The 14,284-nt window shown below is 50.4% G+C and overlaps 5 protein-coding genes across 5 annotated transcripts; 2 read left to right on the top strand and 3 right to left on the bottom strand.

The window, feature by feature from the left end:
• Positions 1-128: 128 nt before the first annotated feature.
• IAR55_005498 (uncharacterized protein) lies at positions 129-1,733 on the top strand (the record flags this gene model as incomplete). Its single annotated transcript, XM_066948589.1, has 4 exons — positions 129-431; positions 505-751; positions 819-1,100; positions 1,174-1,733. The coding sequence occupies 4 exons, from the start codon at positions 129-131 to the stop codon at positions 1,731-1,733; spliced, it is 1,392 nt and encodes a 463-aa protein (XP_066801157.1).
• Positions 1,734-3,784: 2,051 nt separating this feature from the next.
• IAR55_005497 (uncharacterized protein) lies at positions 3,785-5,011 on the bottom strand (the record flags this gene model as incomplete). Its single annotated transcript, XM_066948588.1, has 2 exons — positions 3,785-4,787; positions 4,857-5,011. The coding sequence occupies 2 exons, from the start codon at positions 5,009-5,011 to the stop codon at positions 3,785-3,787; spliced, it is 1,158 nt and encodes a 385-aa protein (XP_066801156.1).
• A 3,247-nt stretch (positions 5,012-8,258) lies between these two features.
• On the bottom strand, positions 8,259-10,960 carry IAR55_005496 (uncharacterized protein; the record flags this gene model as incomplete). Its single annotated transcript, XM_066948587.1, has 9 exons — positions 8,259-8,390; positions 8,462-8,685; positions 8,733-8,898; positions 8,945-9,065; positions 9,244-9,392; positions 9,458-9,607; positions 9,655-10,438; positions 10,486-10,891; positions 10,939-10,960. The coding sequence occupies 9 exons, from the start codon at positions 10,958-10,960 to the stop codon at positions 8,259-8,261; spliced, it is 2,154 nt and encodes a 717-aa protein (XP_066801155.1).
• A 412-nt stretch (positions 10,961-11,372) lies between these two features.
• Positions 11,373-12,919, bottom strand: IAR55_005495 (COP9 signalosome complex subunit 5; the record flags this gene model as incomplete). The annotated part of the gene is made up of 10 exons (XM_066948586.1): positions 11,373-11,502; positions 11,550-11,752; positions 11,801-11,998; positions 12,047-12,112; positions 12,167-12,257; positions 12,303-12,382; positions 12,434-12,574; positions 12,627-12,678; positions 12,728-12,810; positions 12,872-12,919. 10 exons carry the CDS (start codon positions 12,917-12,919, stop codon positions 11,373-11,375), a joined length of 1,092 nt encoding a protein of 363 aa, XP_066801154.1.
• Positions 12,920-13,117: 198 nt separating this feature from the next.
• IAR55_005494 (uncharacterized protein) lies at positions 13,118-13,486 on the top strand (the record flags this gene model as incomplete). Its single annotated transcript, XM_066948585.1, has 2 exons — positions 13,118-13,350; positions 13,447-13,486. The coding sequence occupies 2 exons, from the start codon at positions 13,118-13,120 to the stop codon at positions 13,484-13,486; spliced, it is 273 nt and encodes a 90-aa protein (XP_066801153.1).
• Between the last annotated feature and the right edge of the window lie 798 nt (positions 13,487-14,284).

Raw genomic sequence — 14,284 nt, 5'->3', positions numbered from 1 at the left:
ACCCATAACACCTGAGAGTACGCTGTCACCGCCCCTCACTTCTTCTTAGTGACTCTCCCTTGGTCACTTCAGATCAACTCAAACATCTCATCGCGTCGACACTTCTCTTCCTACCTCCCTCCCAAACCATGTCCGGCGAAGGTTTAACCAGAAGACGAGGGGCCGGTGCATCTCCGGCCATCGGATCATCGACCGGTGGTGGCTTCGACGCTTCCCCTTCCCTCCCTTCCTCATCTTCCAACGCACCAAAACGACCGGGAAACAACATCCCCACCAGCTCAGCGGGAGGTTCAGGTGGAGCTGGCGCCATTGAAGGAAGAGGAAAGATCGCTTATGATCCTAGAGATTTCGAGAATGGTGATGAAGCGGATCAAATGCCCAGATTGACGATTATGGAAGAGATCTTGTTGTTAGGGTTGAAGGATAAAGCCGTGAGTTGGTCATCTCAGAGATCGCTTCCGCTGGACGTGCATAGCGGGTTGACACGAATGCATGCATCTGTAGGGCTATCTGTCTTTCTGGAACGACAACATCTCCTACGCGCTCAGGGGGTGTATCCTCATCGAACTAGCTCTCCGACGAAGGATTGCGATGGTCAGAGATCCGTCACGTCGGCGACTTGCCCTCTCGGATAGACTCATAGAGGTGATTGATGATCGTCAGACGGGAGAGACGATCTTGGACGAGGCATTGAAGATGATGAAGTCGAGCGAGAAGTATGGAACAGGTGCCTGGGTAGATCTCATGAGTGGTGAGTCAGCTTTGATTTTCATTTTCCTAGGAGCTGGTGAAGCTGACCTGAATGACGACTTGTACAGGTGAGACATGGAACGTCATGAAGATCGGCTATCAACTCAAACAAGTCCGAGAACGGCTCGCGAAAGGTCTTGTCGACAAGGGAGTGCTGCGAACTGAGAAGAGGAACTTTTTGCTATTCGACATGGCCACGCATCCCATTGCCGATATGAACGCCAAGGACGATGTGATGAGAAGGGTTTTGGCGCTCTTGACGGCGAGAACGGCAGCCATACCACCTCAGGCTTTGCAGAAGGAGGGCGTCAAATATCGACATATGCGAGCGGTGGTCTTGGTCTGTGCGGGTGAGTGCCCATAAATTCTGTTTCATTTTTTTTCCATCACGTCATGTGATGTGACTGACGACTTTTCGGGTAGCATACGCGTCGAGTGTACTTGAAAACGCTCTTCAACGTCTTTCATACGACTCACGCGAAGCAGCGTTTGCCCGATGCGACGATATTCTGGCGGAATTTTGCACATGGCCTTTCGGACAAGGGACCTCCAACAGTGCCGGGCCCGTTGCTATTGGCGGAGGTACGCGAAAGCGAGAAGGAGGTAGCGGCGGTGTGGGACGAGAGAGCGTGCAAGAACTGGTCAGGGAGGTGCGAAAGGAGATGGCTTCCGAATCAACAAACGCGGCACCTGGAGCAGGGGGTGGACAAGAAGAGCAGGAAGAGTTGTGTTTCGAGGTGGTCGCGACTGTACTTGAGATCTTTGGGAGAATGGACAGCTTGGTGAGTACTGCGTCAGAAGTGATGACGACGCCATCAGCTGAAGTGATAGTAATACTGATAAGCTTGCATGATTCCACAGCTGTAAGCTGGACGGTGTATCCACTTTTCCTCTGCATCCTACTACGTATACCCACAATTAACGGCCCGGCGAGTGCCAGGGGTCACGCCTACGCTTTTTTTTTTCTGTCACGATATCCCTAGACGAGTTTTGGTTGATGGAAGACGTACTTTTACTTGAGTTGAGACGGTATTTACAATAAGGCTGGCCTCGTTGGGCAAGAGCTTGAATAGCTGAAAAGATGCAATGATAACAATGTCGATTCATCCCTTTATTTCGAGGAGACATGCACTACGGAGTCAAATTGCGACTCGTAGCAATTTCGGTATGGTACTGAATTCGAGCAGGGACTTGGCGGAGCAACAGTGTGAGGGACATCGACCTTCCACTGTGAAGGAGAAAGACGACGCTGCTGTCAGAATGACGATGTTCAAGTCAGTCGAGAATGGTCGAAGCCCCCATCTCGACTTCGAATCATTTTGGGGTTCTTCAACTTTTCGATCGTTCATTATTGCATGCGTGAGAAGATTTGTGAGATTGATGTCTCATACACCTGGGATGATCGAAGACAATAATCATGATGATGATGATGATGAAAATGATATTCACGTTCACGTTTACATGTGAACGAACATGTGGATCGTTTTTCTTTATCTTTTTGTTTTTCCCGGATAGTCCGTGAATCAAGGAGACACTACGCGAGTACTGAACCTTATGCCCCGGTCCTCGCACTGTACACTCCATCGGGCCCTTTGGTACCCCGCGTGAGTGTGATTTTTTCGCATCCGAAGGAGCAAAGACGGACGCAAGAAAAGGGATGAATGATCGGATTTTTGAGCTTAGATGAGATCTTGAGACACAGGAAGAGATTACTCCAACACCCTCGAATTGAGACGTATAATTGACGAAGCACAGCGTGATCCTCCCAGCAAGGCATTGCGATGTAGGGCGATAGTCCCTTCTGAGACAATTCTGGACGCAGACATATGAGCGGCCTCGAAACACCCTTCGCAAAGGAAGGAGCTGTGTGACGGTCCATGCACGAGAGAGACAGACAAGCAACAGAACCACATGTCTATCCATACAAAGGTGCAATGTTCCGACATAATTGTCATAGTATCTCCATTGACATGCATTGACATGGACCGGAGAATTTAGAATTTGCTGCAATTAAGGAGGGGCGTCAATTCTTCTCCGAAATGCATGGGGGCGGGGTTGGGGGCGTGGGCGTGGTGGTGAGTGGCGGTGACACATCTATTCTGTGACAGCGGTCTCCGAGCTGTTCGGTGCTTAAACTCGGTTACTTGATACCTACCTACCGATCCATCCAACGGAATAGGTAGAGAAAGACAAAGGGATAGATAGATTCGTACTCCCCTCGTTCTGTTTGATTTACCCACCTACTGCTAGCTGATCTCTCTCAAAGCGCTTATGCAAGAGGCTGTACGTACAACGTATCTGATCACTCAATCCGGTCCCACGTTACGCTACTACGACTTTGTGGCTACGAATACTGTACGTACGAACGGATCGATAATTGGAAGTGAACACTTTTTCCATCGTTGTAATTTCTTCCGTTGAACCGTGCCGTGCCGTGCCATGCTGGACCAGCCGCTCTCCTCACCGCCTGCCCTTTCGCCCTTCCCTCGCTTGACAGACGACTTTTCGATGCGGAAGAGCATACATCGGGATCCGTAATCTCATTCCAGACACCAAACTCTCACTTTGAATGTCCCGCTTTTAGGTCAACAGGAAACCAGGAAAAGAAGGAGGTACGACACGTTCTGTTTATCTCATTTCCACAAATGCTGTAATCTCCACAGAGTGGGACGATACGGATTCATCCATCTCCCCAACTCGTGGGAATCAGCCAGAGGAGCAAAGCTGGCTGCCTCGATTGCTTTCATCAGGTGTGTCCGACCGTGGTAGGACTGAGAGAACATGTTCACGTGCCTATCTTGGATGGTGGAAGCTGTACAGTATCTCATGGTATTGTACAGAAAGGAGGAATCATTCGAAGCACTGTCCGGCGCGAAGCTTCTATGCAAGCTATCGCCTTTGTCATCTATCTAGGTTAAGTATAATGTATCCGATACCGATGTCCGTCCAGTACTGTCCATATCATTTTCAGCTCGTCTAATCTCTCCTACGCAATCTTGTGCATTTTCGAGCTCGCCAGGCACAGCCACTAGCACTAGTATTGTGGGATGGAAAGAGGTGTCGAGAAATACTCTTCGTGTGAGAAGGTCGGTGTGGGAGTCTGGTAGTACTCGATGTGAGAATCTGACATACCGATGCCAAGACCGATGAGGTGCTCTTTCGGAGGCAGATCCATTGCGGGAGCGAGCGTCGGCGAGTTGGAATCGCTCTGCGTCAGAGGTGATGGGGAGTAATACAACGGGGCAGGAGGAATCGGATGGGCGCCGACAAGGGGGTATTGGAACAGTGGCGGTGTAGGGAAGGGTGATTGGAAGACAGCACTGCCTGGGGTGGTAGGTGACGATTGAATCTGATGTCCCTGCTTCATCGTGAGCGGTGTGAGAGGGACGGAGGGACGAAGAAAAGTAGGGGTAGGTAGACCGGAAGTGGACCACTGGGTCTGTGGATGTCCATGGAATTGCAGATCTGTCTCGGCAGAAGATGCACGAGTGGTCGAGGGCAGCGACAGATCGACAGAAGGCGAGTTGAGCGAGACCGTGCTCATCTGACTGCTGAGATAAGCTTGGTGCATGGGTGTGTGTTCGAGAACCGATGGGAAAGCAGCTGGTGGCTGATTACCGTTCGGGCCGGGGTATTGGACACCAGTGTTCCACGAAGAGTACATCCACTGAGGTGACTCGAACATTGGAGGGGAATGAAGAGAGGGGGCGGACGGGGGAGTGACCCATGGTCCAACACCACCGTGAGGCATAGAGAGCGATCGGCGATGACCGAGATGTGGGTGAGGGGCAGGGTGTGAACTGGGACGAGTCTGGGTAGGACCAGAGACGTAGGGAACCTCGAATGTGGGCTGGTCCAAGAAGTAAGGGCTAGAGGTTGTAGCAGGAGGTATATATTGATTGCTTCTGGCTGCTTTTGCAATCGCCTTCTTCTCTCTCGTCGCCTTGTTCACTTCCTCTGGGACCGGAGCGTAATCGCATTCCCGTTTGGCACGGGTACAGTTGCGACAAGGTGCACCTCCACAGCATCGGATTTTTCTATCAAAGATAGTGAGGACTCGTTAGTGATTGTCCATGCTGCCTGAGGGAATCGTGCTGGTAACTCACCGGTGTCGACAGTACTGACAGGCCATGGAGATCCGTTGTCTCCTACCAGGGGAGGTGGACCCTTCACTCATGGGGAAGTTGGACGACCCTCCGAAGCCATCGAAAGAAGCGAGGCCCTGTGGGGGTTGGTGAACAAGGACGGAAGGTGTCGACATGGAGATATTCATGTTGGCGCTGGGATTGATGGATTGGGGAGACCAAAGTACTTGTCCAAATTGAAGAGGGTGACTTGATAGACGACGTTTCAAGCTTATAACGTCCAACTGATGAGGTGGGGTTAGAAACAAAACAAGGGAAAAGAAGAAGAGGTGACACACTCTTTATAACACTCAACCTGGGTCATACCCTCTGCTACAAATCGTTCTCGTATCGTCTCAATCTGAGTGGGGTGGATAACGAGAAGAAAGGATGATGATCGAGGGGGTATTCGGTGTGACCGGAACCAAGGACAGGGACAAGGCTGATATAGACTACGAAAAGGACGGACCGGATTGTCTCTCGGCTCGAGTGTACGGAAGCGGATGCAATCTACGTGAGTGCTCAGGTGCTTGCGTGCTTGCGTGCTTCAGAGGGGATTGCGTGGTGTAAACGAAAGGCGAGTGGAGACCGAACCCAACCGGAAAAAAAAAGCAAGTCGAGAGAGAAAGTGTAGAGACGCACTCCGGTCGATCACTTCTGTCTTCTGTCGAGTACCTTGCCTTGAGAAGGGGTCGTCGACCCTGGTTGGCGCTAAGGGGGAAGAAATTTCATGAATGAATGGGACGACCAAAAGGTCGAATTTCAATGTCTCGGTTGAATACGAAATGTCTCAGGAGCCAGGCGACCACACGAATTAGGGGATGGTCAAAGGTGGAGGTTTTTAGATGACATCGATACGCGTGGGAGCACCAGATGGGACATGGGGGGTTACTACTGCTGCTGCTGCCACGACTACTGTCTACCACTACTATGAACTAGCCTGTAGTACTGTCCCTACGGAAGCTCGGAGATGAGAGTACCGGAGACCTAAAAGAGAGCTTACGTTGCCTCTTTATTCGCTTCAAGTTTTTTTTTCGTTCTTTGGTAACCACAGGGTGCTCTGAGGAAAAGGAACCATCATACCACAGACAGTCACCACGTTATTATTGATGAGAAAATCTCCACCTCAACCAAAGTCGTACCTTTTTACCCCGAGGTTCACGGGCCTACCTACATTTCTCTCTTGATCATGACAGACCCTCTGGTTATTCAAGAACATCAAAGCGTGGAAGTAGGAAAAGGGCTGACTCGAGCGGCTCATATGCCGTAATATACCACGTAAAACCCATCCGAGCCATTCGTACCTTTCTTTTATTTTTATTTGTTGCTGGCTCCCTTTGTCTCACTCATTTACCACGTTACCTGTTTGTCGGATCCAATTCTGCAACATGGTATTTCCCTATCAAGGAATCGATGACGACTATCCGGCCCTGATAGTTTCCCCTGGGATGTAACGCTTCTTTTCTCACACACACGGCGGCGGGGCGGATGACGACAAGAAATCTCAGAACATGAGACTTTGGTAATGAAATCATCGAAAATGAGAGAATTAGGGCAGGTTTCCGTCGATCCTTTCCATTTTTTTCTCCTCTGGTCTTCTGGAACCCAACACTGTTTGTAGTGGTAATATAAAGGGCGACATTTCATTCATTGAGTATGCGCCACTTCGGCTCTCCGAGAAGCGACATGCATTGACGCCTATCTAGCTGGACCATTGCGCGTGCAGATGTGATCCGCATCGGGCCATGCATTTCCTCTTGTGATCGTGGCTTGTCGTTCTGCCAAGCAGGAGCAAAGAGAACGTGGGAAAGCAACACAGGCTAATCTATCACATGTCGGCATCACTCCACCTTCGTACTATGTTCACACCGGACGTCATGGGTCGTTTTGCCATTTTCCATCTCCTGTCACGGTTGTCATAATCCTGCCCAGCTACTCCGTGCCGATGCGCAGGTGAGTCGTCCTCCCCTTCCGGACATGTTTAGTGCATGTCCACTCACCGGTTGCCTGATCTAGGCCTACCCTTGGTGTTATGTATCCGTAAGGTCGAATAACACAATGGTCACGCTACATGCCTCTCGGGCCAACGATGCTGACGATCGTCTTTCTGGACGGAGCGCTATCCGAGACACATTGTTCGGTGCGACTGCAAGGGACGGCCCAAGACACCGGAAGCGCTGCGTGGTTTCAGGTTTGACCAGGGTGAAAAACGAGGTAGAACGAGGGGGATAACGAAAGAGCGTGAGAAAGCAGAAAAACAGATCGGAACGTGCCTGAAGAAAGCGAGTTCCCAAGCGGTTACATATCGATTTTAGGCATATAAACGGAGCTATCATCCCCCTACCGTATAGCCTGCTTGGGACCGGGTCAAGTGAACGTTCCTGATTAAGGTGACTTTCCGAGTACAAGATATGGGACCCGGACCCCGGAAACATCCCTGACATGAATTCGTCGTACGGTATGTCACCATCCGTACTGTTGCCTAGGTGACAGGCATCGCTATAAACAGGCAGCCATACCATCGTCTCAAGCCATGTCTCTGTATACTTCCTATCCGAACGCCAGTTTCACTCGCATACACGGTTGTCACGTCCGATGGCGCATAGACAGTCACACGCCCTAGTTGACAGATGTAAGCATCAACTGTATCTATCTCGCTCGGAGCACGTTGTCCATTCCTCTGCACTCCTGGATTCATACATCTGAGTGGTCCAGGTACAATTCATCTACCGTTAACCTCTGTTTTGGGTCCCTCTGAAGAATTCGTAGTGCTAAACTTAGCGTCTTGTCGTCGTGGTTTGTCACCTCGTGCTTTGAGGACACACTGTATTAGCACAATCAGATCGTGACTGGACATCCCAATCGAAACACCTCTTCGTCTCTGCATTTGCTGGATCGAGAACAGATCTGTGAGATCTCAAAAAATGGATCCAATAATACTCGTACTGACAGTTTTCGGGATGGCATTGGGGGGATCTTAACGTAAAAATCCCCAGTTTTCGCACCTCGTCATCAACTATCCAGCCGACGCAATTTTTTCGTTCAACTTTTTTCTTGAGACCCCACGATGATGTCGTCTTACGTATATGTTACAAGTCGAGATCCAGTGACGAGTTGTTGACTTGGATTATTAATGCTAATTTAGACAGGTTGACCCGACACAAATTTTTCACGTTGACATCTTAGATTGCATTACGTTGGTCGCCCTCATCCGAACATTCAAGCCGATAGCTTGAATATTCCGAACACGATGCACGAGCAAAGATCAGATTAGAGCCGATGATCAGTTCTCACTGACAAACAGATTATGTTCGCTTCAAGACACAATGGCCGATTCAACATGATCTCGGAAAATGCAATGCATGGGATCTCTTCGTTGCTGAATTACGGCCTAATGGGTCTCAACCATTTATCCGCCTTCTCAAACTGCTCGATCACATCCCTTCCAACCACCGAATGCGACAGAGGTGGACTGGGCCCTTGCTCCTTGTCGAGGCACCGTATAGCCACCATGACCTGAATCGTTCCGTCCCTCGTCAGCCTTCTCTACGCCCATTTCCGTCGTGCACCTCCGAGCAAACACTCACCGAATCCCAAAACCTGAAGCCTCTTTCCACTTCTTGAATCGGTGACTTGACACTGGAAAAGGATTGTTCCACAAACGACATTGCATCTCGTTTCGCCTGCTTTGCCTCGCTGGTAGTGCAATTTTCTTCGGTGATGGAATCGCCATGGTGGAACGTTGCTGCGTCGAGGTAGGTCTTTGCAAGGATTCCAAATCCCGTATTGACGTCAATCTGGAATGGAAGGCCTATGGTTCGATCAGCTTCTGTCCGATCCGCTATTGCTCAAACTAACTAAGCATAATGTCACTGTAATCGTCTCGGTTGCGCTTCGCGTCACCGGAAAGAAGAATGTGCACGGAAACAGCCTCATACAAGTGTCGAAGTGATTTTGAGAGTGCTCGAACAAATGAGTTGAACACAAGCAGCTCTCTAGACAATGGTCCAGCCCATTGTTGAGGCTACGCCCAAGTCAGCAGAATATCGACGAGAGACTCAGTCACTCACCCTAAACATGAGAGGAAGGATACTGAGGCATCGCATGATGAGCAATGTGCTCTTTTGCTCCTCGTCTGATCCGAAGCTAGGTCCACCAGATAAGACTTCGGCATTCGGATCGCCCCACTTGCTACCATGGATAACACCCGCTCGTAGAAGCTCGAGTACTAAATACAGTGGTTCTTGGAATCGGTCGTTCACGCGTGAAACCGCACAGGAGGCATGCAGAGCTTTGCCCATCATAGACTGAGAGTGGTTGGCGTTGACGAATCTGCACGGTCAGTCATTGTCAACACAGATGTACTCACCCTCGCACTTCCATAAAACGCCAGATGACATTGGCGACGATTTCATCCTTTTTATCAAGTACTCGGCTGCTCTTGTCCCTGCGAGTCTGAACCGCAAGTTCATCTGACACCAACGCACCCATACACAGTTTTAGATCGATGGTGGAGGACTGACCAAGCAGCAACACATCTCAGTATAGGCTGATTTCTTGGTCTGCATTGGCTGGACACTCACGTTCTGCCGTCTTAATTCGCTTTCCAGGTGGGTCATCGGGACTATCCAGCCCGAGCAACGGTCCACGAGCGACTGAGTAAGAGGGTCGGTAAATGGTATCAGAGCACCCATCGATGAGGTGTATGGCATGTCGTAGTAGTAGTGCGCGTTCTATCTTTGTGGTCAACTTGATCGTGTCCATGAGGAGAGACACTCACAATACGCCTCTTGGCCCAATCTGGGTGCAGCACGTCTGCAAGCAGAGCCATGGTCGTGCAACGAGGTGAAGTAGGACCTTCTGTGACGACGTCTTTGATGAATCTGCGATATTCTTGACAGTCCGCTAACGGTTGATACTCCACGATCATTCCACTCGTCATCCATCCCACGACCTGTGCTGAGATGAGACCACGACAGATGTAGAAGTACGTTTCGTCCGGAAGGCGAGGGGAGAAAATCTCATCTAGGTCACCGGGGACATCCTGAATGGTGAAGGCCTGTTGTTGTGGAGCAACGACAGTGGGAAGCGGAACGCAGGTGCCCTCTGTTGTCAAGACCAGAGAGAATTTGATGGCCAGACGTGCTTTCCAGAACGCGTCGATGTACGTCTGCGCCTTGAATTGCGATTCTGCCCTCCAGTTGTGACAGACTCCTACACCGGACTTGTGAAGGCGGATGAGGTCAATGACGGTCTTGATGGCAAAATCATTGGAGATGGGAGGGAAGGTTCGGGAGAGGGATGAGCCAGCGAGAATACTCAAGTCCAGGAATTGTTCGCTAGTGAGATTGATGTCTCCAAGCAGTCGAGATTTGTCAATGAATTGGAATGTGGTGGTCCAGTCGGTGGACGTGATGACTTTCTCTACCGGCCACATGAGACATTCCGTCGATGAGTAAATAGCGTGGATATATCCTTTGGGATGTTGGAGAAGATATGCGAGCTTCTTGTCAACCATGCTCGTTGTTTGGATGAACTCACCTGGGCGAACTCGAGGTATGGTGCTATCACAAACTCGACAAAGCGATGTCTAAATAACCTGATGATGGACCTCATCAGATCTCTCCAATCCGTCCAAGCTCCATTTTTGATCGCTGTGAGCTGCATGATAGCCCTCTCCACCTGTCCGTTCTCGTAGTACGACCAAGCCTCATTCTTCACTTGTGTTTCTCTCTCAGCTTGGGGGTCCGGTCCCTTTGGAGGAGGTCTCGAGGAGAGGGGGAGCCCTGAAAAGATGAAGACGGGTTTGATACCTTGACGTTCGAGAGCACGAAGATCGTTCTCAATACGAGAAGTCATGGCGAGTGGGAGACCGCCGGTAGAGGCAACCAGAGGTTCACGAGAATCTTGATCGGACAAGAGGTGTTTGAGGTAATAAGAAGCGTCAATCCCGAGACGAGTGTTGGCCAATGCTGAAATGGGACATGTCTGGACGAGCTTCCTCTCGCGAAGGTAGACTGGACAGTGTCAGTATCGCGCCCAATGGCAATGAAAACAGCCTCACTCTCTAGACCGCGAATCGTCATGCTTGATGCCTGATAGCAAGATCAATGACCCAATGGTAGCGAAGAACGGACCGTGTGTCAACGATTCACCGGCAACGAGCCAAGGCTCCAGGCTGACGCAGCTTGGAGCGAAGCTGAGGTCGGAGTGGGACTAGAGGGATGATGTCGCTCCTTACTTGGTGTCAAGAATATGTTTATATGTCAAATGGAATATATGGAATGATGAAAGCTGTGTATAACAACAAGCACTCAAGAGCGGTCACGAACAACGGGGCCGACAACGGGACCCTTTAGCTTTGTATCAGTTTGACACGTGGGTTTTCCTGCAATTATCCTCATACTATTCTGGTCGCGTTTGTACTAGCAATCGTGACCATATTTCTCGTTACGACCGATCATCTATGATACATAAAGGCGTGTTCCGCGACCCTTGTCACCGCTTCCCTTGGACTGTCGCTCGAGCCGAAGCCTCGTCCAGAGCGGTGGTCAATGGGGTATTGAATAGTCTGTCTTTCAAGAGTTGCGCGACCATACCGTTGTGTGCTTCCGTTGCGATTCGAGAGCTAAAGCAAGATATCAGTCAAGCCATTGCCGTGCACGAATCACATACCTGTCCTTGGCTACCTTGCTCAACGCAGTGTCTTCCTCTTCAACTCCCGCAAACTCCTTCTGCGTCCCTTTGGCCTTTCCCGTCATTTGGCCAGCAGGTATGCTCTTCAGCTTGAGACCAGAAGCAGAACTTCCCAGGGATTGCGATGCAGCTTGCAGTTTAGCGTTGAGATCATTGACTTGGGAGGTCGCATACTCTCGGTTCTGCGGTAGCTAGTCAGCCCAGCTCGGAGGCGTCCCGATCAAACTTGCCGAAGCCAGTAAGCTTGAGCTGAGCGTCGCAACCCAGTACTTGTTCCAAAGCAGATCCAGCAGCTGCTCGTCCAGCTTGGTCTTGTAAATTTCAACTTTCAGGGGGTAATATGCGTTGGCATGCACACCAAAGTCCTCAATCTTGTCCATGGGAATTGACTGGTAGGAAGAGGAGCTCGAGGAAGGAGGGGTATAGCCCTGTGATATGTCAGCAGTCGCCTTGACGAAGATTGCAGCTGTATTCACCTCTGGATATGTGCGGAATGCACCGATTTCGACTTTGCCTGCAGAGACAGTCCTATTGGGGTCGATCTACTATAGCCTCAGTTGAGACTCATGAGAAGGTCGAAAACCCGTCCCACTCACGACAACCGCTAGGTATGGGTCGTTGTGCTTTTGATTGTTCAACTGCGTATTCACGTCGATACCAGACAACCAACAGCCGTAACCGGGATGTCTGACCGATGTCAGCGTGGTGTTATGATATGGAGCGATCACTCACGAATGATACCATCCCCTGAGCAATTCATTCTTCCCTGCCTCTTCGTTTGCGCTTTGGAAGTTGACCATGTATTCGAATGCCTTAACGAACGGGTCAGCACTAGTTATTGGATACTGATAGTCTGAGCTCACCTCATTACCCGCATTCACCCGTGTCTCCGTCCCTTGGACTGGCAAAGCCGCAGCGTCCATTATCCAGAATGTGCCGTCTCGGATTCTCCCATACATGACACCCATGATCTCATAGATCCCCCCTGACCGAGCATGCGTGACCTGTACATACGTCAGCGTTTAGTAGGCAGAAGGAAAAGCAGAACGTGCGCACCATCTTTATCAATGCAACGGCCGATATTTTGACCGTGTGAAAGTAGTGCGGGCTGTACACGGTGTCAGCTTGTAGTCTAGAGCTACCTAGGTGTGACTGACTCTGCATTCCACGGGGCTTGCTCCTCCAACAGCTTCTCGGCTTCACGAGAGTATTGAAAGATCGCCGCGGCAGGGTCGACCGACTGACAGGCCCATGAGTCAGCCACTCACGAGACTTGCAAGGACGTGTGCTCGCCATCTTACCATCACCTCATTGTTGAGATCGAAGGTCTTGCGTGCAGTCGAGCTCATCGTGGATGTTCGTACAGATGTTGAGAGGCGAACAACGAGGAGAGGTTATCAAATGGAATGAACATGGATGCCGAGTGCTGACCTCCACCTCATCCGCTCTTACGTAATTGGGTTTCAGACACTCCTCACTCATCACATCAACTGACCATGATGTCCATTTTGCCTTCAGCGTCCACTACAACGACTTCAAGCACAAACATGTCGTCATCTGGAATTCGTGACGCCGATGTCCAGCCGTGGTCAAGCGCTCCATCTGCCGACATCGTCGAACCCACAGTCGAATCGGCGTTGGAGAAGGAACGAGTCCTCAGAGACATCGTTACCTTGCGCGACGGCCTCCGAGGTCTATCGGTCAGAATAACAGAGGTGGATAGCGAGAATGACAAATTGACAAGGGACAACGAGATGCTGAGTGTATACATAGACAACCTGTGAGTGTGCACATGTCGTCGCATATTTCGCCAATGAGGATGCGGTTCATGACTCTGTTTGTGAAGCTGACGGCCTTGTTACCTATCCATTGGTAGAACGAGGAAGTCTGTGGTGGCCGCTGGCACGAAACGATAGGTGGCGGGAAAGTTCACATCGCCTTGAAAGATGCACGTGCGGTAGAGGACTTGCGATCAAACGGAAATGACTCTATGAATCCGACAACAATCTTGGCCACGAATGCCGACGAACGCTTGCCCCCTCTTCGCACTCTCGGCTTGTCTCCTCGGCTTGCTCATCCTGCACGATATCGAGTATCGAACACTGGTGAGAAGGAGTTGGAAAAGAGTCTGCGGGGTGGAGGCGATCAGTAAGATGAAGTATGGAGGTTACCGTATGACAAAATGTCCAACTCGAGCGCGAAATCGCTTGGCTCTTGTGACATAGCATGAACGCAGTATGATGACGACATGGACCCTGGTCAGCGGTTGTGATTGCTGTTTGACAAGTCATCTGAGAGCATACTCGTTCTGTTCTTCCTGTACACCCTTTGAAGGCACCTCATCCCGCTGAAAATTGGACAGATCGCCGGTGACTCCAAGCTGTTGAAAAGCGAGCTTGACATACACCGCTTCTAGATCTTGAGATGTCTCGTGTTTCTCCCGATACCGAAGGAGTTTTGAGCCATCAACACAGGCAGAGCTACCGTACGAGCCGTCACTCGGCCCACTGCTCAACTAGTTGAGTAGCGGGAGGATTAGTCGTCATCCTCTCGTCCCTGAAATGAATCAGAAGGTCATCTTTTGCGTCAGATAAGGCCTAACTCCCTCTGGCTGTCGAGCTGTACGGGGAACTTCTGTTTGCTCTTTTCCCCAGCAGATCCAACAAACTCAAATCACATTTACGTTCCTGAGTGTCGTCTTGTGTGTCTCCCTC

The sequence above is a fragment of the Kwoniella newhampshirensis genome, chromosome 11 (genome assembly GCF_039105145.1).
Source record: "Kwoniella newhampshirensis strain CBS 13917 chromosome 11, whole genome shotgun sequence".
Lineage (NCBI taxonomy): Eukaryota > Fungi > Basidiomycota > Tremellomycetes > Tremellales > Cryptococcaceae > Kwoniella > Kwoniella newhampshirensis.
Note: the sequence above shows the minus strand (reverse complement) of the source record. Positions and strands in the feature narration are given on the sequence as shown.